This window comes from Wolffia australiana, chromosome 15 (genome assembly GCF_029677425.1).
Source record: "Wolffia australiana isolate 7733 chromosome 15, ASM2967742v1".
Lineage (NCBI taxonomy): Eukaryota > Viridiplantae > Streptophyta > Magnoliopsida > Alismatales > Araceae > Wolffia > Wolffia australiana.
This window is the reverse complement of record NC_135849.1, coordinates 5,255,003-5,279,053: the sequence shown is the minus strand read 5'-3', so window position 1 is coordinate 5,279,053 and position 24,051 is coordinate 5,255,003. Positions and strand designations below refer to the sequence as shown.

Sequence of the window (24,051 nt, the reverse complement as noted above, 5' to 3'; positions counted from 1 at the left end):
TTAAACGCTACCCATATTATGTCACAAAGATGTTACCACGCAGTGAGACTTCTATTTTGGGGACCATGCAAGTATGACTCATTATTTTTTAATACTCTACTGCTATTTATCAAAATGTCTCTCATTCCCCTGACTTTTTATTGATATGCCACTTCATTTGATTAATGTCCCTACCTCACTCTAGAAGATCAAATATTCAAGCAAGATTACTTATAACTTTATTTAATTTTTTTTACCATGAATCATCATATGATTGATATCTCCATAATGTAATATTAATGAAGGTTTTGTGTTTATTGTAGAAGATTTTTATCTTTGTGATTAGCATCACCTTCAAAGGACCTTAGCTTCAGATTCAACACTGTTAATGTTAATACTTCAGATTCAACTCTTTCTATTAGAATGATAATACTCTGAATTATTACTGTGCTTCATTATAGTAGCAAAACTCCAGAAGCTACCAAATATTTTGGGTTAAAATAATAACAGTACTGCGACAAAACTAATGATCATCACCTTCATTATATCCTCAACTGCATAGCATATACCATTTCATTCAAAAGGAAATGTAAGATATCATAGTATATACCTTGCGTTACCACATTTTGAAAAATAATAAGGCTCAAACTTCTAGAAAGTTTAAGCAAAACATTTAAACCTTCAGATTCATCAACATTCTAGAGATGTTAGTTGGATATGGAGACTTTTTCCTTAAAAGATTGCATCGTAAACCATTGCAGGACAGAGCATCCTCTCCATGCAAAAGAATTTAAGTTTAGAAAAAATATATATTTTGAAGCTATGGAGGGCATGGGACCAACTCATTGGATAGCTTAAAACAACTAGCATCTCCAGTCCAAGTTCCCATCCATTAGGATTTCTACATAATAGAATTGTTTTGGGAAGATGAGTTAATTAAAGCCCATGAATCAGTTTTTTTAAGTTGATGAAAAGGAAAATTTGCATTGTCCAATAAAACAGATGGCAAAAGAATTTCCATTATGCCTAATCATGTTGGATAGTCACATTATGGAGAAACCCAAATATGCAAATAAGAGGAAGAACACTCCCAAAATGATATATTTTTCAATGAAAGGATGCTAAATTAGAAAGTGAAGAATCAAGGAGGGGGTACTAATGGGGGGTTTTGGAATTTCATACTTTTTTCTCCCTGGCAGCCCTCATACACCAAACCAATTCATACACAAAACCAAGGGCCTGGGCAGGCCTCTCCACCTAAAGGGAAAATTCCGGTATCACCCCTGTTGACCAACTAATTTCACAACATCACCCTTAACTCTAAAAAAATTGCCCGTCTGGATGCACACAGAGTCTTCTCTGGAGCACCACAGCAACCATGGCCATGAACAAGAAGAGCACGGATCAGTACGCGGGCTCGCGCGCCTCTCTTTCTCGCTTCTCCGTCCAAGCACGGCTCATCTCTTCCGTCGTTTTGGCTCGATCTGCGCAATGGAGAACCATCAAATTTCTAGATATTCCAAATCATTGGCATTGCAATCAAAATCGTGTTTGCACGAGTGAATTAATTACTAAAATGTCAACCAAAAATGTAAACAAAGCGAATTTCTCGATATTCTATATATATGTTTTATTATAAATACGTATATTTTAAACATATGGTTAAGCATTTTTCCTAGGTATTTGTTGCCTTGCTTTCGTATTTCTTTTGTTATACGTGAATAAATGTATTAAATAAATTACATTTTGTATAAACATGGACTAAAACCAAAACAAACGACTTTCTTTGGACGAAAATTCAGGGTAAAAGGGTGTGCTAGGAAGTTTGAAAATTCGACCAACGAGGGAGAATATATTTCTTTCGACCTACGAGTTGAGGCCTACCCATAAAATTGCCAATTTTGTCCTATTTTGGAGAAAAGATAAGCACTTTAATATATTTCTTTCTTCAAGGTGTTTTTTATGTTATGAGTGAATGAATATATAAATATATAAACAGAGGGTTAAGAAACGGATCACCTTGGGCTCTGAGGGAGGAGAAACAGGAAACGAGAGGTGGGGCCGCTTGGTATTGTCTTCTGCGGTGCAATCCGAACACAAGAACTGGTCCAGTTTCTTGGCCTGTTCAGTCGTCATGCCCATGCAGGAGGGGTGAAACCTGCCAATGCAATAGAAAAAGTAAAATTTTGTCAACCCAAGAAGCTGGCGAATTAATTTCAACTGAATGATTAACTATTAAAAAAAAAAGAAAAAAAAAAGATTAACTATTGCTACAGAGAACTCTTCCAGAAGTAATAGATAATTGCTTCTTTATTCAATAAATAAAAAAAGGAACACCGGAGGTGAAATCGGCGGAGGATCTGAAAACATGAGAAAGCGTAGCTAGTATCTTCTAAACGAATAAAATAGTGTTACTCCACTCTATCAGAGCAAAACTAAATGGCCCAGATCTAGAATTAATTCTATCAGCTAATATCCATTTATCCAAATAATAATTAATATCCAGTTCGATTATTATTCTTGACTTGACTTATTATTAAAAAAACTACTTACTACCAAAATGAAAGACGATCGATTATCTACCCAAGAAGATAGAGAGTCCCACATAATGATGGGCCGCACAAAACTACCAGATCAAATCACGATAAAACCTGAGCCTATATATTAAAGATCCCCTTTATAAAAAAGGTACGAATAATAACGAAACTTATACAACAACACAACTATAGTTCGGTAGTTCAAATCGTCAAAATATTTGTAGGAATGAACAACGCAAAACATGTGAAAAACAAAATAAGTCGCACTAATGTTAAAGGCAGGTTTCCTAATACATACAATGGGTTTGATTCAAAGGCAGTTCTCAGATATAACAAGAACAAGTAATAAATCTGCACTCTTAACAAACCGACTACTAGCCCGAAAACCTTGAAACAAAATCCTAAAAAACTACAGACATATTCAAACTGAAAAAAAATGATGTATGGGAGTGGAAAGGTGTGACTAAAAGAGAGAAAATCCAGAAGAAAAAAATGGAAAATAAGAGGACAATGGAATTTCTGGATTGTTATCAAAACGAAACCAAACACAGTAGACCATCAGCGAATAGAAACGCAGCATACCAGTCCTTGCAGCCTTCACACTGGACCATCAGATCATCCGGATTATACGGCATTTCGCACTTGCAATACCTTCGGAGAATTTCAAAACCCACATTAAGAAAACAATAAAAAACAGGAACAAACAAAAAAATTTCAAGCAAACATACACAGCAACCCGGTCAGGGGTGAAGCTGCCCGTCGCAGCCTTGTACTCAAAGCGGCAGAAATAATCTTCAGCGCCCACGTTCTCAAGCTTAGTATAGTTCTTGAAGGAGTGAACAACACATTTCCCTTCAATAGTATGCGCGCTCTGAACATCGTAATGATCCGAGAGGAACAACTCCTTCGCCCCGTGGAAAGGACGACGGCCCCCAATCGCCTCCTCCGGCCGATAATACCACCTAACCCTAACCTTGGCATTATTACGACCGTCCGCTTCAATTTTCTCCACGCGAGCGACATACGGCGGCTTGTCCGTGTCCGAAGGCCGCATTAGCACACAGTCCCCCACTGCAACCGCAATAAAACCCCGATTACGAAGAACAAAACACCGAAAACCACGGTTTTCTTCCCGAAGCGAGATTACACCGGCATTTGATTTATTCTTTCCACATTCATTTTCAAATGTTACCTCTGACGACCTTATTAGTTCCTTGAATGGTGTAGGAGTCGAGATCCTTCTTCGCCGGCTTAGTCTTCGCCATCTCCGGTTGCTTCTCCCGCAAGATTCGAAGATACCGACGCAGATCCAAGCCGGAACTATCGCTATGAACACACTAACAAGCTATTACAGCCGAGAAATTCCTCGTTCGACTGCTTCGCCGGCGGGAATCAACGAAACCCTAGCGAGCGATCCTCGAACTCTCTTTCCCCTCTCCGAGAGAGAAAGAGAGGACTGGTTATGAACGTCAACGGTCAGAAGACCGCTGTCCATGGCTTTAAAGAGTTCGAACCTCGGGGCCGCTTTTATAATTAGTACTTGTTCTTGGACCAAAATGTAAAATTATGTGAACAAAAGTCAACGATTTAAAGCCTGGTGCTTTATGATTTATGTTTGTACATACACGGATTAATTTTTCAACGGTCTCGCTTGAAAGTTTGACTTTTCTCCTCTGCCTTGTCCTTCCCCCTCCGCCGCCATTTCTTAGGTCTGGTCTCCGCCTGGTCAAAGTCAACGATAAGGAGGTTTTCTGTTAATGGATGACGGATGACGGTTTAGGAATGGGTCGGGACTGAATGGTCACATTTTGTATAGACTGTCGTCTGTCCGTGTTTCGTCATCGTCACCATTCCGTCGTCAGTCCAGTTAGGTCACTGCTGCGTGACGAAGAACAAAGTGGATGACGGAAACGACTGCTACCACCGGGGACTCGGGTATTCGCCTGATCACCTAACAACCTCTCTCTATCCTTCTCAAATGCTCACTTCATCTCTCATTCCCTCTCCCAATTCTCTCTCTCTTGATCTCTCTGCCATTCCCTTTCAATCTTGCCCTCTCTCTCTCTCTCTCTCCCTCTCTTGATCTCCGTCTCTCTTTCCATCTCACTCTTTCAATCTCCCAATTATCTCTCTTTCCCTCTTACTCTCTCTCTCTCTCTCTCTCTCTCGATCTCTCTATCTTTCCCTCTCACACTCTCTCTCTCTTTCTCTCACTCTCTCCCTCTCTTGATCTTCGTCTCTCTTTCAATCTCCCAATTATCTCTCTTGATCTCTCTTTCCCTCTTACTCTCTCTCTCTCTCGATCTCTCTATCTTTCCCTCTCACACACTCTCTCTCTTGATCTCTCTATCTTTCCATCTCAATCTCTCTCTTGATCACCGTCTCTTTCCCTCAATCTCTCTCTCTCTTGATCTCTCTATCTTTCCCTCTCACACACTCTCTCTCTTGATCTCTCTATCTTTCCCTCTGAATCTCTCTCTCTTGATCACCCTCTCTTTCCCTCTCAATCTCTCTCTCTCTCTTGATCACCCTCTCTTTCCCTCTCAATCTCTCTCTCTCTTGATCACCCTCTCTTTCCCTCTCAATCTCTCTCTCTCTTGATCACCCTCTCTTTCCCTCTCTCTCTCTCTCTCTCTTGATCACCCTCTCTTTCCCTCTCAATCTCTCTCTCTCTCTTGATCACCCTCTCTTTCCCTCCCAATCTCTCTCTCTTGATCACCCTCTCTTTCCCTCTCGATCTCTCTCTCTCTTGATCACCCTCTCTTTCCCTCTCACTCTCTCTCTCTTGATCTCTCTATCTTTCCTTCTCACTCTCTCTCTCTCTCTTGATCTCTCTATCTTTCCCTCTCACTCTCTCTCTCTCACCCTCTCCCTCTCCCACTTCTCTCTCTTTCCCTCACACTCTCTCCCTCTCCTAATTCTCTCTTTCCCTCTCACTTTCTCTCTCTATTTCTCTCTCCTACTCTCTCTCTCCCTCTCCAATTCTCTCGCCTTCCCTCTCCCAATTCTCTCTTTCCTCCTCCGTCGTTCAGTCGTCATTTCTGTCATCTCGGATGGATGACTGATGACCGATGACTAATGACGGAAATGTCTTCCTCCATCGGGTGCATGATGACGGGTGACGGATCGTGACGAAACGGATGACGATCCATCATCCGACCTCAAATCCACCGGGAAAAGCATAAGTTTGGATTGAAAGGTTTTGTTTTCCTTACCCATTCTCGGAACGGCGCCATGCGCGACTGGAAGATCTCTGCAGTCGGTTGAATCAGATCCCGGCCTTTGTTTTTAAAGTCTTCCGTCTGATAAACGCAGGAAAACAGTGAAGTTATCGAAAATGATTCAAAATTATAATTTTTTAGTTTTCGGAAGAAATCTGACAGGACTTTATAAGTGCTTACGGTTCGTAATTGTAACTTGGAGGCTGTCAGCACAAACGCAGAGGTGGCGCCGCCGAAGACAAGGGCAGTGGCAATGGCGAATGCCTTTCCAACTGAAATCAAGCATATGTCCAAGTTGATTAAAATCATGATTTTTATGGTAATTTATATATCAAGTCTTCATGAAAAATGGGAAATAAGGAAGATCGTGGAATAACTTGGGAAGGAACGAAAAGCAAGGTCAACTGATGATTTGAAGAGCTAAACCATTAGCTTTCAATTCCAATAATTAGTTTATGAAAAACATATCACATCTATTCACAGTGAGAAAGGCTAAAATCTCTGCAGAATAGAAAGATATTATGAAGTAATCACAAAAAATGCGAGGCAAGATGATCAGATGGTTTGAACTGCCGTATCAATAACTTCATCAATAACTCTCGAAAGGAAAAATAAGGAACTTTTTAAAAGCCATTTTCCATAGTCTCTGAAATAAGGTCACGATCACAGCACAACCGAAAGAAACTACGCAATAAATTTTGGACAAGACAGATGGTGAGTCCCAGAACTTCTATCTGCAAGTTCTAATTTGATCCAATCAGAAACTCAGAAAATCACCCACCAAATTTTCTACCATAGTGCAGTAATACAAAAATTCAGACAATCAATTTGATCAGCCAGCAAAAAAAAATCTTTCTTGATCCCTTTGCAAAAAGTATCAAGATCACGGAACAAAGGCAAGAAATTAAACAATAAAGCTAAATAATGCTCGGAGAAATCAGCAAAAATTAAGAGGGGAATAGGAATGAGAATATACTCTTGCTCCCATCGCAAAAAGTATCAAGATCACGGAACAAATGCAAGAAATTAAACAATAAAGTTCAAAAATTTTGGGAGAAATCAGCAAAAATTAAAAAAGGGGATAGGAATGAGAACTCACTCTGCGACATCCCGGCGGCGGCGGCCTTGAGCTTCTCGGCGTCCACATGAGGCGGGCATCTCTCTCTCCTCAGCTCGTTCGCGGTGGAGGCCAGCGCAGAGCTCTGCCCCTCCGGCAACTGCCATCTGAACATCCAAGCCGATGACAGAGAGATGAACCCCCAGATAAAATAAACCATCACACACAAAGAGGAGATAGAGATAGAGATTTATAGTCAGAGATAGAGATACAGATAGAGAAGGAGATGGAGATGGAGATGGAGATAGAGATAGAGATAGAGATATATAGTTAGATTTAGATGGAGATAGATATATAGTTAGAGATACAGATACAGATAGAGAAGGAGATGGAGATGGAGATAGAGATACAGATAGAGAAGGTGATAGAGATATATTGTTAGAGGTAGAGATGGAGATAGATATATAGTTAGAGATAGAGATACAGATAGAGAAGGGGATAGAGATATATAGTTAGAGGTAGAGATGGAGATAGATATATAGTTAGAGATAGAGATACAGATAGAGAAGGAGATGGAGATAGAGATACAGATACAGATACAGATACAGATGGAGATGGAGATTGAGATAGAGATCTAGATGGAGATGGAGATAGAGATAGAGAAGGAGATGGTAGGGATGAAGATAGAGATAGAGATACAGATACAGATTGAGAAGGAGATGGAGATGGAGATAGAGATACAAATAGAGAAGGAGATGGAGATGGAGATGCAGATACAGATGGAGATAGAGATACAGATAGAGATGGAGATAGAGATAGAGATAGAGGTAGAGATGGAGATGGAGATGGAGATAGTGATAGAGATGGAGATGGAGATAGAGATAGAGATAGAGAGGGAGAGATAGATTTGGAGATAGAGATAGAGAAAAAGATGACCTTTTGGGGCCGAGGGTGACCCGGGGGAGAGAGACATAGTCCAGGAGGGGATTGGCAGCGCCGGCGCGCGGCGGAGGAGAAGCGGCGGCGCCGCGGCGGAGGGCCCATCGGCCGGCGTCGGCCAAGGAGGACGCGGCGGCGTGGCAATCAGCGATGATAGGAAGCGAGTGGCGAAGTACCTCGGGAAGAACGTCCGACAGACCGTCCGTAGCGGCTTCGGAGGGAGGCTGAATTGGGCCTTCTCCTGGTTTCTTCTTCTTCTGCGCCGCCAGTCGCCCCGCCGCGTTCTTCGACTCTTGCAGGAAGAAGGCGCCCTCCGCCGCCGCCAGCCGCCGCCCCAGCACGCTCATCTCCTCGTCGCCGCTCGCACGATCAAGCTTTCTCCGCTCCCAATGGTGGGATGTGGGGGGGCTGGTATTTATTCTTAACCAAGATCATGGGGATGTTTAAACGTCAACGACGTTGACGTTGACGTTTATGTTGACGTTGACGTTGTTGTTGACTTGACATTTGGCTGACGTTGACTTTGGAGTTTGGCATCAGCATCTGCGTTCGACGGCATCTGCGTCAACGTTGGCATTGGCGTTGTTGGCGTTGGGTTTTGCCCTTGACTTTGGCGTTGGCGTCGGCATTGGAATTGGCCTTCGCGTTGGCGTCGGCGTTGGAATTGGCCTTCGCGTTGGCATTGGCGTTGGCGATGACGATGGCCTTTGTGTCAGAGTTGGCATTGGCATTGGTGTTGACCTTTGTGTCGGAGTCGGCATTGGTGTTGAAATTGGCCTTCGTGTCAGAGTTGGCGTTGGCGTTGGCGTTGGCGTTGGCGTTGGCCTCGTAGTTCAGGATCATCCCGAACGTGGACGATGGACGGTACGGGACGAATTTTGTCCCGTCCGACGTCCAGATTCAGTGCAGGGACGAAGGACGGGAAGAATTTTCGTCCGACGGTTAGAAAACTGTCCCGTCCAGTTCTCCCGGGACAAATTTTCGTCCCGTTCAGTCCTCCTGGGATGAATTTTTGTCCCGTCCCTCGTCCCGGACGAAAAAAACCCATTTAATATTTTTAATAATATTAATGTAGATTTTTCTAAGTTTTTTAGGGAATTATGGAGGAGAGAGAATGCAAAGGGTCATATGTACAATTATTTCTGAGCAGTGTCCATTTGCACGCACGTAAAAAAAACAGGGACATTGATGCCAATTGTCATTGCAAGGCCACGTGACTACATCTCAACCGTCGGATGTGAATCCGACGGTTTTCCGTCCAGATTCGTCCGTCCAACGTCGGAGACCTCCGAACGGACGGTTTTTCCATCCCATGGGACTAAAACCTTCCCGTCTGCTTGTCACCGGGACGAATTTTCGTCCCAAAAGTCGTCCGTATCTTTGGACGGGATGATTTTTTCGTCCCGGGACGAAAAAATTCGTCCCGTCCGCATCCCTGCACTATAGTTGGCCTTCGTGTCGGAGTTGGCGTTGGCCTTCGCGTCAGGGTTAGCATTGGCGTCGGCGTTGGTGTTGGAATTGGCCTTCGTGTCGGAGTTGGCATTGGTGTTGGTATTGGCGTTGGCATTGGCATTGGCGTTGGCATTTGTGTTTGCGTTGGTGTTGGAATTGGCCTTGGCGTTGGAGTTGGATTAACGTAGACCTTGACCTTGACGTTGGCGTTGTAGTCCGAGTTGGCGTCGGCATTGACATTGACATTGACATTGATGTTGATCTTGGCTGACAATGAATGGTACTCCTGGAATGTTGATGTTGACTATGGCTGGTGATGACGGTACTCCTGGATGGTTGATACTGATGTTGATAATGTGTACAATGATGGTACTCTTGGACGGTTGATATTGATGATGTCAGTGATGATGGCTCTCTCGGACCCTTGACGTTGACGTTGACGTTGACAACGACTGACAATAAACTCCTGGACTGTTGATTTTGACTATGGCTGGTGTTGACTGTACTCCTGGACTGTTAAGATTGATGCTGTTGATATCTGCCATGACGGAACGCCTGGACGGTTGATGTTGATGCTGGTGATTTCTACAATGATGGTACTCATGGACAGTTGACATTGATGCTGGTGATGGCTGCAATGACGATACTCTTGGATGCTTGATTTCGGCAAATAAAACAATAATTTGTCTATCCATTGACGAATAGGGAATGGTCTAGGATGGGGAAAATTGGGATAGGCATCGTCCACGTCCTCATCCAGAGATTCCTGATATCATCCAGGACTAGACACTAAGTGACTTCTAGTTCACAAAATCCCCATCCATACCTCTCTGGATGGTATGTTTAGCTTAAAGTGCTGATTTTGAGTATGTTTCGGGTACAGTTTGCCGACAATTTTTCCATGGTGCCATCAATATCAACGCGTATGTTTCACTCTCAACAGTGCAGGTAGCCATCATTGCCAACATGATGATAGTGATTGCCTACCTGTCTATATGGGCCACCCGTTTGATGCGATGATGTTGACACTGTCATCAAATTTAACCATCCAGGGCACCGTAAACAAGTGTCGACAATTCTGATGGTTGGCCAACCAAGGATTGTGGAATGATTTTCAGAAGTGTAGGTGGAATTCTCAGGGAGAATTATAAGAGTGAGCCAAATGATCTGCCAATTAATCAATAGGAAGTAGAAATACCATCAGATAAATTTGAGAGATTTGTACCAGTTAAGCTATATTCCTATTCTTGCACATGCATTCAACACATCTCGGATGTCGGTAAATGCTCCTGGCCAATGGCCTTTCCACGGTCCTCTTCATCTGCTTCATTGCCTTCTTTGTGCTGCGCTCGAAAAGCCTCCATTCAATGTTGGAGGCTCTGGAGAAGACGGCGGCAAGCCGGCGCTTATTGGGTCGGATTGTGGGGAGCACACCACTACCATAGTACATCCGATAACCCGAAACAAGGGACGAGAACTGGCTGCCAGAGTCAGTCATGGCAAATGAATCTGCTGCAGCACACGCTATGAAGTCCAGTGCAGCCAACTGTGAGATAAGCAACAAATCATGTGCGAGAAACTAAACCAAACAGTAAGACAGTTGGCAATCACCTCTAGTTGAAGAATTATGATTTTTCATTTTTTAACAAACCACAAAATTGAAAAAACAAAAAATACACGAAATATTTAAGTCTCACAATTAACAATTTGAAGAATGTTTATGTTTCAAAACAAAAAAAATTTGAAGAATGTTTACCAGAAAATTTTAAGGATTTAGAAAAACAAAACACATTTGAAAGGTAGAAACTAGTTCCAGTTTATTTTTCTTGTACCTTACTAAGTAGGTTTGGAGGTAGATGTTTAAAAATATGATCACTCACCGTTAGTGAGAGAAAAATACGCACGTCCTAGAACATAACTTTCCTATAGCAGGAAGCTAGAAATAGATAAACTTTGCCGGGAAAATACATTTCACATTTCTCTCTTGAGGTCGAACTTAAGAGATTTCTAACTGTGGTGGAAGATAAACGGGTTATTAGTGCAGTTCAAGTTTAGTATTTCAAAATCTGTTTTTTCTTAGCTGTAACTTTGGAACAGATTTTGGTAGGAAGAAGTCTATTATGTATGCTCCATAGACTTAATTGAAGGGGTAGCTGGAGACGTTACCTGAGAAGAGAAGTTAAGAAAAGGCTGGATTTCGAATGGAGATAGAAGGCTCTCCTTGGTCACCAAATTAGGGAACAAGCTACTCAAAGCCGCCATCCTGGACCTCCCTCCGTAAACGTTGGCACCGGCCACATATAAGCTAGTTTTACGGTTGAAGCCAAGAGCAACAAGCATGAGCACTGCTTCTTCAGGAGTCAAGGGGCATAGCCCTTCGGATCGGAGATTTGCAGCAGAAGGTACCCTGAAATTTTCATAAATAAACAATTTATGAAGAAGGTAACCAGTGTCAACAAAAAGATCACTAGGTAGGCAGCTGTTATTAGACCTATTACTGTTTTTCAGCTCTGCAAGAGCAGGAAAATGGAGCAGTCTGTAGGTTTCCAGCTCTGTTTCCTCTTCTTTGCCCCCTCCGAATGAGCACAGAGAATATGCAGCCATGTCAATCTCAAATCTCAAGTGCAAGGCTAAGTATTTATGATGCCCTCCTCGAGAGTGTGGGATGAATTCTGGAGCAAATGGGCCCAGCAAATTCTGTTCCAATGGCCTGGAGAGAGCACGGTGATTGCGCATCCTCTGAATCAGCAATGAGCCAGTTTCTTGTATCTTCCTCACGAATTTCAGCGCATGAAAATTGCATTTGCACCGGAGTCTCTGGTAATAACACAATCAGATGAGACAATTTTTTGCATATAGAAGGATGAGCTTGTTTGAGCAAGTATATACTTTCATACCTGCAACCTGAATGGGATCGGGTCAAAAGCTAAACGGTTGCCAAACCCAACGAAAAGCACAACCTTGTTTTTTTTGAGAATCGGCACAATCGTTTCCAAGAAGAATCTCGGTTTAGATTCTTTCATGATCTCCGAGTCAGTGACCTACAGAATGTCCAACAAGGAAGTCGACAAGATTTCTTGGTTCAAATAAATTAATGGGAGTCCGAGACAAGATAAAGCTTCTTACTAGGCTACCGACTGATTCAAGGTCCAGTGACTCTAGCTCCAGAGGGAGTTCTTTCACAATACGGATATCATTTCCCAGGATATCCATAAAAAAGTCTTCCTGGTATATATCGCCAAACTGGCTAGTAAAAATACGGGAGGAGATCATCAGGACATGAATATTTCAGTGGTTATATTAAGTGACAGGAGCAAAAAGGGCCTTCTCAGGGCTCAAAACTTCTATGATTACCAGTTTCTAAAGAATGATTCGCACATGTTCATGAACAAAGAAAAAAACCTTACCTTGGATCTGTCCAAACACTGCTATACAAGAATTTTGGTATCACTAGAGTAGCGTTCAGCAGTGAAGCAACTGCAACGGCATTGCAGATCTGTATAACAAAGAAAATTAAGTTCAAATAAAAACACAATCAGGCTGATAAAGGGCATAAAATTATATTCCAAACCTAATATATGTATTATATCACACTGCAATCGTAATCTTAACTTGAGAAAATAGATGGAATAGATATGGAGGGAGAAGGATTGGGTGTATGAGAATGGAGGAGAGATGGTGTTGGATGAGGCACTGAGATGCATGATGAGTACTCCACAGCCTATTATTATCTCCAAGGTTCATCAAGAATCTCAGAGCTTTCCCGTCGGGCCCCCCTTCCTAGACTCCCCATCCCCTGTTCTAAATAGACTTCCCAGCCATCACCTCTCATAATTACCAAAATACCCTTCCGATACTGCGATCTCTGTACACCCACAATGCAGAATTCTCAGGCTTACACCAGAAAATTTTTCTTAGGTTATGAATATCAGCCAGGGAATTGGGAAAGGTACACAGATAAACACTACTGTCCTTATGGTAGAAAAAACTGCTGCATAAAAACTGCTGCATAAAAAGCTGAGCGTACAGCTTAGCTTTCACGCATAAAAACTGCTACATATTCCAGGTAAAGAAAATATTTTCTTCATAATATTAAGAGAACATTTTCTATAAGATGATACAGTAAATGTATTAAAAAATTAGCACGTTTAGAGTAAAAATTTGACTTCAGATGGATTTTTTCCAACTTAGTGTATCATTGAATTTGAGGCTATGTCATTGTATCTATGTTTCCGATCAAGTGTAGTGTATACATGATGGCACCAGTAATCATGATAGGGACTATATACAAGGGGTCACAAACAACCGAGCATAAGAGGGATCACAATAGTTTTCCCACCCCTTTCTTTATTGGCCAAGACAGTGGTCGTGGTCGTTGCAATAGCAGCTGTGGCAGTTCTTCCAGACGATGCCAAGATGACCTTAGCCCACTTGTGGTTGACAGCAAGGCTGCAGTCTGTGATGAGTCCTCATAAGGACTCATCACATACGACCTGGTCAACAACTGCGCCTTAGGTGAGAAAATAACTGATTCTTTTGATGAATGATCATTGTGCAGTTTCTAGGCACGAGTAGCAGTATCTGGCTGTCATAGGGGCAAGAACTACCGATTCGGAAGTTCTTGAGGGTTCGTTTACCTGTCGCTCTCTTCCTCTCTCTTACCTCTTCTATCTCTCCCATTTTCCTCTCTCTCCTTCATCCCATTTCTTGATTTTGTTAAATCTACATGGGATGGTAACGCAGTCTTGACCATGGCTGATGTTGTGCTATGCATTCATAAAAAACTGTTTGTATATATCCTTACTTTATGGCATCCATTCCACCAGAGGTTGGTGCGCCTGCAATTCGCCATCTAGGGGCATTTGCATCATTAATTTTTAGGGTATTTTCCTATTAATAGGTGTAGCCCTCCACTTGGAGGGCAGCCAAGGAGCGAAATCAAAGTGGTTTGTCTACCTCCTCTATGTGATGACGATCTGGCCAGGGAACCTTCCTGGTGAGACAACCATTCCCCCAGGGCCTCTCTCTCTAGCCGACATCCATACAGGCATCTCCTCCCTCTGCCGACAATTATTCCGGTTTCTTCGCACACCCTTCCATCATCTCCTCACAAAGAAATATTGGGTTCTTATCATGTATTCACTGTGCTGCAAGACTGATTGTTTGTAACAGCATATCCTTTTCCCAACATGAGCGACCTCCACAATCTATGTTGAATGCTCCGGTAACAATTGATGCTATCTGACACGTCAAGTTCAAACTAATCGGATCATTTATTTGAATGTTTAATGTAATGTTTAAGCTTCCATTCACTATCCATGAATTATGTACTGTCCCTATACAATGCCCATGAGGCACTTTTTATGGTCCTCCATTCCAGCCCCTTTACTCAATTAGGTGAAAACGAAAATACTCAATTTTCTTAAATGCCAAAAGAATCAACATAGTACTGTTGGAGTCCTGATGAGATAACCGATTCTTGAATTTGTAGGGTTATACACACCCACTTGTTAGGTCATTAGAGGGACTTTTGATGAATGATCACCCTGTGATTTCTTGGCACTAGTAGCTGTGTCAGGCTTTTGTGAGGGCAAGAACTCTCGATTCCAAGGTTCTTGAGAGGTTTGTTCACCTATTTCTCTCTCTTCTTCTCGCTTACCTCTTCCATCTCGCCTCTTCTCCTCCCTATCATTCGTCCCATTTCTTGATTTTGTTACATCTCCATGGGGATCGTAACAAATACCATTTGTAAAGAAAATATTAACATAATACCATGGAATTGCAAAGAAGTATTAAATTAACAAATTCCCCAAGAGGGCCAACAATAGTGCTCTCTAAAACATTGGTACCCGTGGCTGTAGATAAATAATGTACAATCAATTACAACTATCCAAAACATGTTTTGTTTTAAGAAAACTATCCAGAATGTTCTTAAAATAAGATTCGTGTCGAACCTTTGGTTTGCAATGAAATAAATAACATAATTCAAAGGTCACAGATTCTTACAGCTATTCGTTGCTGACTAATACCACCGTTTGCTCTGACCAAAATGTATCCATTATTTCCTTCAGAAACTACAGTTTCAGATAGACCTTTTAGTATTGGACGTGTGAGTTATGAGTAAAAAAATCAATTTTAAGGTACATTGCGTGCATATGGCTGAGGTAAACATAAAATTTGTGTCACCTTGAGTTTCTTTCAATGGTTTGTCAGCACAGGGCATCCATAGTGTATCAGGATTGGGAAGTTCTTTCCACAATTCTGGAGGTTCAGTTTTACTGGATCTCTGAAGGTATACAACGTAAAAGAATGATAGAACTTAGTGAGTCAGATAAATTGAAGAAATGGTGAATACAAAAATATTAATATTCTGACGCATAAGGAATGTGAGTTTCACCTTTAAGTAAAACTGCACACAGATCGTTGTTACTAGCAGGATCAGCTTAAGTTACATACTTTCCCAGTCATACCTAACTTCACATTAACTAAATCAACTCCTCAAATCTTACAGAAATACCCCACTAGGGTATGATATCTCCTGACCCTTTTTGTGAGCATGTCCATTTTTGTAAATACGTTTCTCGACAGCTTATTTTGCTTCTTTTGGAACCTCTTATGGCTTTCGCTAAGCACTTTAAAGATGACCTCAAATTTTCAAAGTGAAGGGAACATGATGATAATTTTCCAACCGATCAGGATAGTGTAATAAAAATTAAAACTCTTACATCTGCCAATGCATGTGCAGCAAGAGCCAAAAGCCTAGGGTGTAAGATACCACGAGGCTTTCTGTCTACCATTAAGTGGTCCAAGCCGCGCTGCAAAAATTCAGTGTAAAACAGCTTTGATATTGGTCCATTAAAGGAGAATTCGAAGTCATTAATCATTATAATTATCATTTCTAACTAGTTCTGCTGTTATTATGGTGTAATATCTATCAGAAGTTCGTGATCTATCCATGAATTTCGTCTGGAAATTTTATTTTAGCATCGAATTCAAGGAAATAGACAGTTGGCTCTTCCAACGTCCAATAATCACTCAAAATATGTATCATTGTCAGGGAAAAGAACAAAGCATTAAAAAAATATAAATTGAAGAAACTAATCCTGAAATTAACGTCTCTTCAAAATAAAATAAAAAGCTATTGAAACAGGGAAGATTGAAGAAAACTATTTTCATTACTTCCGGAACCATCAAACGTAACCACTATACTTACTAGAATAAGTCTGGAGGGGGGCGTCACTTCAGAGATGAGACCCGAAGCAGCGGATTTCTGGTGGAAAACTACCTCCTCAAGAAAAGAAAGCATCCTCCAATTCATCATAAAGAAGAAGACTACGGCGAGACCAATTCCAACCAGCAATCTTCTCTTCCACAGTCTCCTCCGATGCTGTTGTCGATAAACAGAATTCACAGAATCCCCTCCAACAAATTTCAACTTCCAGATCCCCTTCGGGCCGTACTGATGATCCATTTTACTCCCATCGCACTCTTGCGACAATGCAACTGAATGAGCAGAAAATCTAAATCTCTCAACATCAATAGAATTAAAAGAGTACAACGTTACGAAGGGAGCAAACCTGGAGATGCATCTCGGGTAAAGTGGGAAGAACTGAACGATTTATTTAGGTTGTATACCGATTCTTCAGCTTCTTGCAGCTCAGCCGATGCTGCTTGATCGCCCCCGATGCCCATCGAACATTCTTCTCCGCAATTTTCTTTCAATTCCATGCCAATTCTTCGCTTGAAGCTAGCACTTCTCCGCAGCTTTCTTGCTAGACTGGGAAGGTAATTCATATACAGTGTCAGACTGAAATTAATATACAGAAATCAGATACCAAATACAGTAAGTAGATTTATTTTTAAGTATATATATAATCTCTAAGCAATTAATAGAAAGTTTTTCAAGCATAGAATACCCATCCTTTTATGCATCATTTTATCACTGTAATGGATGTAATGGATAATGGTACAAAATTGCCCAGTATGTCTGCATTACTAAGGGTTGATATTAGAAATATATTGATAGAAAAGAGATACTTCGCATGTATTGTTACATATTTTGTGAGGTCTCCCTTACTCCAAAGATCCTTAAGTGAATTTAAAAACAACTCAAATGTCTTTAAATTACATGCTTCATTTACATTTTAGAAGTGTATTTAAAAAAAATACACCTCTAAAATGTATACCAATATTTCTTCAAAAAACCTTGTCATTCATAACGATCTTAGATTTTCATCCTAAAAACTCTTCTTCACCTCACCATTCCAATATATATTCTTTACTCTTGCTTTTCGTTCCTCTTATTTCACTTTTTCCTCATTCTATAAAGAGCAGTTCAAAACAGACTGAATGAATGTTTATCACATAAAATTATCTCAAATGTTCATCTAAAGAACTCTTCTTCACATCACCGTTTCAATTTTAACTCTTTACTTACAGTTTTCCTTCATCTTATTTCATTGGTTCTGATTCAATTGAGAATGTTGGAAATCAGTCGAGAAATCCCAAATTAAGTCTGAATGAATTCTGAAAGTATAGATAAGAGGATTGTTGGGTTCTAGAGGCATAGATCTGGATGAACAAATCAAAATGATTGGCAGCGGAAAACTTGAACGAATTGAACGACATCATTAAAACCATTAAAACGAGTACCTTTACACGGATCGCATCCGTGATTTCTTCGATCCTGGAGCAAGACGAGTCGATCTGTTCAAGTGTGCAGCCTCTAGATGTATCCACGTGATCCTCGGCACGTCGAATCTCCTCCTTCTCGTTGACGAGCCCCGTTCAATCTCCGTCGTCGTCGTTATGTCGTCCCGATCGCATTGGGGATAGAGAGGGGGTGTCCAAAAGACCATTTGCGTGTGACCCGTAGGCCTATGTATCAGCCTAGTTAATGACTCCAGCGGCCCAATAACCTTTATTGGCCTTCAAAATTAATTAGCTATATCAACATATAGGTTAATTAATATTGGATCGATTTAACCCAATCGATAGGTCGAGTCTCCAACACGTAGGGTGCCAAGCTACACCTCGTGCTCTAGAAGATACGAGGAGTGTATCGACTCACTCATGGAACATGTTTGTCATCGGTTGTCGTGTATGTATAATCCCTCATCCACTTGATGCTTTTTGGATGACTTAGGGTATGGTCAATTGTCAAACCCTAATCGATCATCTGAGTTAGTACTGATGCATTCAAAAATCATGGGAGAACTCTTCTCCGATATTTCACTGCCTTGGCCAAGGACTTCATCGCATCGTCTTCCTTGAGTTGTCACCTCTTATACCAAGGGTGGACGATCCCATCTTGACCACTCAATCGTCTTCGTGAACTTCTTGATGTACCCGAACTAAGACCGTTTAGAATCCCATGATTAGAGATTCGTTGGCCATAGCCAAAGTACAACTGCCCATCCACAAGATGTCTTTGGTATCTCAGGTCTAAGAACCACTCACACAATCGTGACGTGAATCAACTTGATTGACAGTTAGGTATAATAGCATTCAGGGATTCATACGAATCAACTCATTGATCTCCTTCCACTAAAGAGCACCCACTATCTATCCTTAGTGTTGCCACACTAATAGCTACGGGACCAGCCATACTCATCGTATGAGTGAGTCTAGATAGTGCTATTCTAACCGGATACTTTGATATCCTTCTCATGTATCCTTCAAATAGGAATGTTTAGAACACATGCTTAAAGACTAGTGATCCCCGTGTTACGATTTCATCATAATTCACTAAGTCTGATCATGTAATCACGGACTTTCATTATGAGCACCACACGTGCACTATAATGAATATGTAGTATTAATGAACAAGGAACGAGATGTGGAATGTGTGATTGGCTTGCCGGCCGCATATATTTCCATCAAGGATATTGGTATCTTAGTTATAAGGCTAAGCTTACCTCTAATTTGAGCGTGAATCAGTTTCTTATATATTTTTTATTACATGTTAACTTCATGGTAAAACTATCCACAGCATTCATTTCTTTGTAATAGAATAGAGGATGAGGCGGACTCTGGTAGTTTTCTATAGCTTAGATTAGTCCTAAATTATTTCATTTAGATATATTTTCATATGTGTGATAACATGCAAATTATTACATTAATATGATGAATTTTGCATATTTATTTTGATCAAAATGATCATATATGTGTGTTATCAAGCCTATGACGCGATCTATTTTTTGAATGATACACTAGTTATTGGGTTTTTTAGTATTTGATGGACTTTTCCAAAAATTAAATATTTTTCTTGCTGAAAATTATGCATCTACATCATCTAACGTAGAAATTATATAGATATAACTTTATAAATTCAAATATCTTTTCTATTATTTGAGAGATTTTTAGGTTTTGGCTTTTATTCAGATTTTGACTCATGTGGCAATATGAATAGTTTTGATTGCATCCCATCATTGCTCCTATCCAATAATTGACCATTTGAAGCATCATAATGTATGATGCCATCACCAGTCAATCATTTAATAAATTTTCTTTTTTTTTCTTGTGTAAAAAAAATTGCATTGATTTAATTTTAAATAAATGTGATGGAATATAACGACATGTGTTGGTGTTAAAAAATTTGGTTATAAAACACACCATGAATGCAATGAGAAATCATGACACATTTCAGAAAGAGAAAAAAATATGCAACAAAAGTAGCAATAAATGTAATGTTAAAGTTTCATCTGTTGGGTTCTATAGTCCTAGATCTAGATGAAGACGAGAATTCCACGCAACAAAAAAATTATAACAGAATCCTAATGGCATCATTAAAATCATTACATGAAGAACCTGAGCACGGATCGCAACTGTGATTTCTTTGATCCGGGAAAGAGACAAGTTGAGCTGCTCATGTGTGCAGCCTCTTGATGTATACACACATTCCTGACCACGTTAGATCTCCTCCTTCTCATTGACGAGGCCCGTTCTACCTCCATCATTGTCATTACGCTGTCTCGATTGCATCGGGCATGGAGAAGAGTCATGGGGAGAAGGGAGAAGAAAGGGAAGGCCCATGAACAATTCTAGCTTGGATGGAAATATATGTGTCCTGCATTCCAATCGCACATTTCACATCTCGTTCCATATTCATTAAAAGAACATATTTATTATAATGCATGTATGATGCTTATAATGAAATCCATGAATACCTGATTAGATTCAGTGAATTATGATGAGATCGTAATAAGGATATCACTAGTATTTAAGCATGTGTTCTGAATATTCCTATTCAAACAATACACAAGATGGACATTGAAGTATCTAGATAAAATATCACTATCTAGCCTCACTCATATGATGAGAATGGTCGGTCGCATAGCCATTAGTGTGGAGACACTAAGGATAGATATTGGGTGCTCTTTAGTGGAAAGAGTTCACTGAATTGATCCATATAAATCTCAGAATGATAATATTCCAAATTGTCAATCAGGTTGATTCATGTCACAGTTGTGTAAGTGGTCCTTAGACGTGAGACACCAAAGACGTCTTGTGGATGAGCATTTGTACTTTGACTATGATCTACATGTCCCTAATCATGGGATTCTTGATGGGGACCATCCGCAAGCCGAAGCACAAGATCAACCCGTTGCGACACGTGAGCAGCCACGCCACGAAGCCCGAGCCAACGTTAAGGATCCGGAGTTCAAGTACACGGCTTGAGGAGGAAGCTTCCCCAAACTATTTTCTTTGCATTTTCATGGATTTTCTTCGTTGTGTTCGTTTGGGAAGGGCCTCCGTGTTTTGGCCCTTCCATCACATTTCGAACCACGGTTTTACGGCTCGATTAGGAATTTTCCCTAATTACGTGCCGACCCCTAGGGTTTTCTCTCTCCCCCTATAAAAGGAGAAGAGATGCCCTAGAGGAGATAGAGAAGGAAATTTATTGTTTTGCAGCTTGTTTGGAAGAGAAACCTCCAAGAGAGGGAGGCACCCCTTGAGGGAGAAGGGGGAGCCACCGCCGCCTCGCCGCCGCCGTCGCCCGCCGTCGATCGGAATTCGCATCACTAACGCCGGAGTGCGCCGTCGTCGTGTTGCCCCCGTCGCCCCGCTTCCGCCTCTCAGAGGAGAGACCGTCGGAGTATGCCGCAGTCACCGTCAAGACTCCCTGTCTCCGCCGCCATCGCCACCGACTCCGGCGCCCAGCGGCAGCCGCCGGTGCCCGCAAAGAGCGCCCACCGCCGCTGCAAACCTAGGCACCATTTGACGCCGCCGCCGGTCTGTCGTAGGCACTCCGACCTGGGCGCCCGCTTCCGGCCAACAGAGGCGCCCGCCCTGAACGCCGCCTACTCGGCCGATGCCTAAGCAGGTCCTTCACCCGGTCCGCCAACTGCGCCCGAGTCAAGGCGCCTTGCCAGCCGAACCGCCGCCGACGCCCTAAGCAGGGCACCTGCCCCGTCCGACTGCCACGCCTACCCAGGGCGTCCGTCCACGGTCCGCCGTGGCGCCCTGTTCCCTCGCCTTTCCGCCTGCCTCGCTCGCTGTCGCCACCGCTGGACGACCTAGGCGTAGGGAAGAGTGAGCCGAGTCAGCAACCGAGTTGACTCAACGCGACCGGCCGATTCCAGCGCTGAGTCAACTCAGCGCGACTCGGTTTTAAGTACCGCTGAGTCACTGCTGAGTCGACTCAGTGTGACACGGATTTAAGAAGGGGCATCTGAGATATAAACATCAACCGCCGCCGCTCATCGTTGCCGCCGCAGCCCCTCGCCTCTGGGCGTCGCGACCACCACTCATCGCCGCCACCTGCCGTCGCATTCACCGCTGGCTGCCGCTGCTAGCTGCCGCCGCTCGCTGCCGCCGTCGCTGCTCCCCGTCACTGTCATTCGCCGCCGTCGCTCGTCGCCGCTGCCGCCACAGCCGCTCGCCGCCGTCGTCCCCTTTGCCCGCCATTGCCACCGCCGCCGCTCGCGCCGTCGCTTTCCCCTCCTGAGTATTATTACTTCTTTCAATATTTTCTCGCGTGCTCCGCCGCCGAGGGTTAGCCGTTACACGTGCCTTGTTCCTTTGGGTTTGGGGAGAGTAGCCACATTTTTCCGTTCCGTCCCGCCTTGTTATCGAGAATAAACCGTCCGATCGAGGATACCCGCACCGTCGGGGTTCTTTGTTGATTTATCGGGTCATTGGGAGTCGGATCGTACGTGGTACGTGCGGATCACTTCCAGGGTGTTCGTCTTACCTCGGTTGTTGAATTGTACTTCTCGTTATTTTCAACGAATTTGCATCGACGTTATCATCCATTGAATTTATTATACGTGATGGGCTATCGCGCCCTGTGTTGCAACGCGAGCCGTCGGTCCCGGCCGGACGTGTTGCATCAATTCTAAATAGTCTTAGTTTGGATGCATCAAAAGTTCCCCAATACGATTGATTGGTCAATATGGGATTATCCATCGTCGGTGATAGCTCAAGGAAGATGATGCGATGACGTCCTTGGCCAAGGTAGTGAAATATTGGAGAAGAGTTCTCCAATGATTCTCGAATGCATCAGTACAAACTCGGATGAACGATTAGGGTTTGATAGTTGACCGTACCCTAAGTCATCCTATGAAGGTCAAGTGGATAAGGGATGACACGAATAAGGTAAACAATGACGAAAAGTTTCCATGAGTGAGTTGATACACACTCCTTTTTATCTTCTAGAGCACAAGGTGTAGATTGGCGCACCACGCGTTGGAGACTCGACCTATCAATTGGTTTTTTTATTTTTTTTAATGGCAAAATCATAGTGCCGGATATGTCCAACCCTTTGGTTGTGCCTGCAGACCGATCCATCCGTGCCCTAGATGCCACCCAGGGGGTGTTTTTTATAAAATGTATTGTGTTTCGACGTTTTTAGGCATGAAGCGAGCGTACATGTCCCAATTACACAGTACCATACTCGCCCACGCCCATGTCGCAGGAAAGAAAAAGGTATATAGGTGTTACCTAGTGAAGGTTGGGAGACGGTCACTCATGCCAGAAAGAGCTGGGGGAGCCCTTGTAGTGATGCAATGTGTGGAGTGCGTAGTCCACTCCGTCGTTCGCAGATGTCATCGTGGAAGTGTGCTCCTTGACGTACTATCATGCGAGAGGGTGAGCTCTCCCGCCTCCAACACTCCATGTTATCTACCACTCTTGTGGGCCTTCCTTCGATAGTGTGCAACACGTACGAAGGGTTGGCAAGCCGAGGCATTCAACGCGATAGCATCCACGAGCTATTGGAGGGAGTGCATGCCAAGAAAGGAAAATGGAGGAAGGGGGTTTGTGTGCATACTACGTGGTTTGGCAAGGGCATGTGCTGTCTGATTTCCCTCGCACAGTTGGTGACTAACACTAGTTGTGGGGGGACGGAACCGCATGATGTCTTGCCATACGCGTTGCAATCACCACGGGAAGTATTTACCTACACGAAGCATGTCAACTAACAATGTGAGTTTGATTCTACGACGATATGGTGAAGGTTTCGTTCCACGCATATGACTAAACCATCATGTATCGCCATAGCCTCGACTATTGTATTAGTTTGTATGCCCTAAAATAGGAGAAAGCAAATATAATACTCCATGTATGATCCTATAGGATACCACCTCCCCCTATAGGCCCTGGGTTCCCTTTGGTCGCACCATCCACATTTAGTTTGAGGATGCCGATTAGCGATGGGTGCCAGTGAACAATTTGTAGCCGAATGTGGATGGGGGTGAGGGTCACCAGAGTACTCCAAGATCGAAGGAGGTCATAGGCTAGAACTGAACTTCGGCGTGAGGTGGTAAGAGGTGGTGTCTACGCCGTGTCTATTGCTTGACTTGTCGCATGATATCCAAGGCGCGCATGGGAGTTCTTGCAAAACAAGAAGAATTTTGCTCTTTCC

General features: G+C 42.6%; 3 protein-coding genes across 7 annotated transcripts; all 3 read right to left on the bottom strand.

Moving 5' to 3' along the window:
• Nucleotides 1-1,046: 1,046 nt before the first annotated feature.
• Nucleotides 1,047-3,970, bottom strand: EBS (PHD finger family protein / bromo-adjacent homology (BAH) domain-containing protein). 2 transcript variants are annotated; one of them, XM_078587814.1, is made up of 5 exons: nucleotides 3,719-3,970; nucleotides 3,245-3,587; nucleotides 3,099-3,167; nucleotides 1,999-2,137; nucleotides 1,047-1,463 (listed from the first exon to the last, which is right to left on the bottom strand). In XM_078587814.1, the coding sequence occupies exons 2-5, from the start codon at nucleotides 3,568-3,570 to the stop codon at nucleotides 1,437-1,439; spliced, it is 561 nt and encodes a 186-aa protein (XP_078443940.1). In that variant the 5' UTR covers nucleotides 3,571-3,587; nucleotides 3,719-3,970; the 3' UTR covers nucleotides 1,047-1,436. The 2 variants fall into 2 exon arrangements, with proteins under 2 accessions (XP_078443940.1, XP_078443939.1); XM_078587813.1 differs by having other exon boundaries at nucleotides 3,709-3,968.
• A 71-nt stretch (nucleotides 3,971-4,041) lies between these two features.
• Nucleotides 4,042-8,710, bottom strand: LOC144713253 (coiled-coil protein). 3 transcript variants are annotated; one of them, XR_013583983.1, is made up of 6 exons: nucleotides 7,731-8,710; nucleotides 6,837-6,961; nucleotides 5,918-6,009; nucleotides 5,732-5,818; nucleotides 4,322-4,394; nucleotides 4,042-4,238 (listed from the first exon to the last, which is right to left on the bottom strand). XR_013583983.1 is itself a non-coding variant. In XM_078587812.1 (5 exons), the coding sequence occupies exons 1-5, from the start codon at nucleotides 8,078-8,080 to the stop codon at nucleotides 4,155-4,157; spliced, it is 738 nt and encodes a 245-aa protein (XP_078443938.1). In that variant the 5' UTR covers nucleotides 8,081-8,710; the 3' UTR covers nucleotides 4,042-4,154. The 3 variants fall into 3 exon arrangements, 1 of the variants encoding a protein (XP_078443938.1); XR_013583984.1 differs by having other exon boundaries at nucleotides 4,322-4,391; XM_078587812.1 differs by lacking the exon at nucleotides 4,322-4,394.
• Nucleotides 8,711-10,339: 1,629 nt separating this feature from the next.
• LOC144713252 (O-fucosyltransferase 2-like) lies at nucleotides 10,340-16,978 on the bottom strand. 2 transcript variants are annotated; one of them, XM_078587809.1, is made up of 11 exons: nucleotides 16,763-16,978; nucleotides 16,399-16,688; nucleotides 15,911-16,000; nucleotides 15,372-15,471; nucleotides 15,192-15,259; nucleotides 12,593-12,681; nucleotides 12,312-12,432; nucleotides 12,083-12,226; nucleotides 11,677-12,002; nucleotides 11,352-11,592; nucleotides 10,340-10,731 (listed from the first exon to the last, which is right to left on the bottom strand). In XM_078587809.1, exons 1-11 carry the CDS (start codon nucleotides 16,911-16,913, stop codon nucleotides 10,414-10,416), a joined length of 1,938 nt encoding a protein of 645 aa, XP_078443935.1. In that variant the 5' UTR covers nucleotides 16,914-16,978; the 3' UTR covers nucleotides 10,340-10,413. The 2 variants fall into 2 exon arrangements, with proteins under 2 accessions (XP_078443935.1, XP_078443937.1); XM_078587811.1 differs by lacking the exon at nucleotides 15,911-16,000.
• Nucleotides 16,979-24,051: the final 7,073 nt, after the last annotated feature.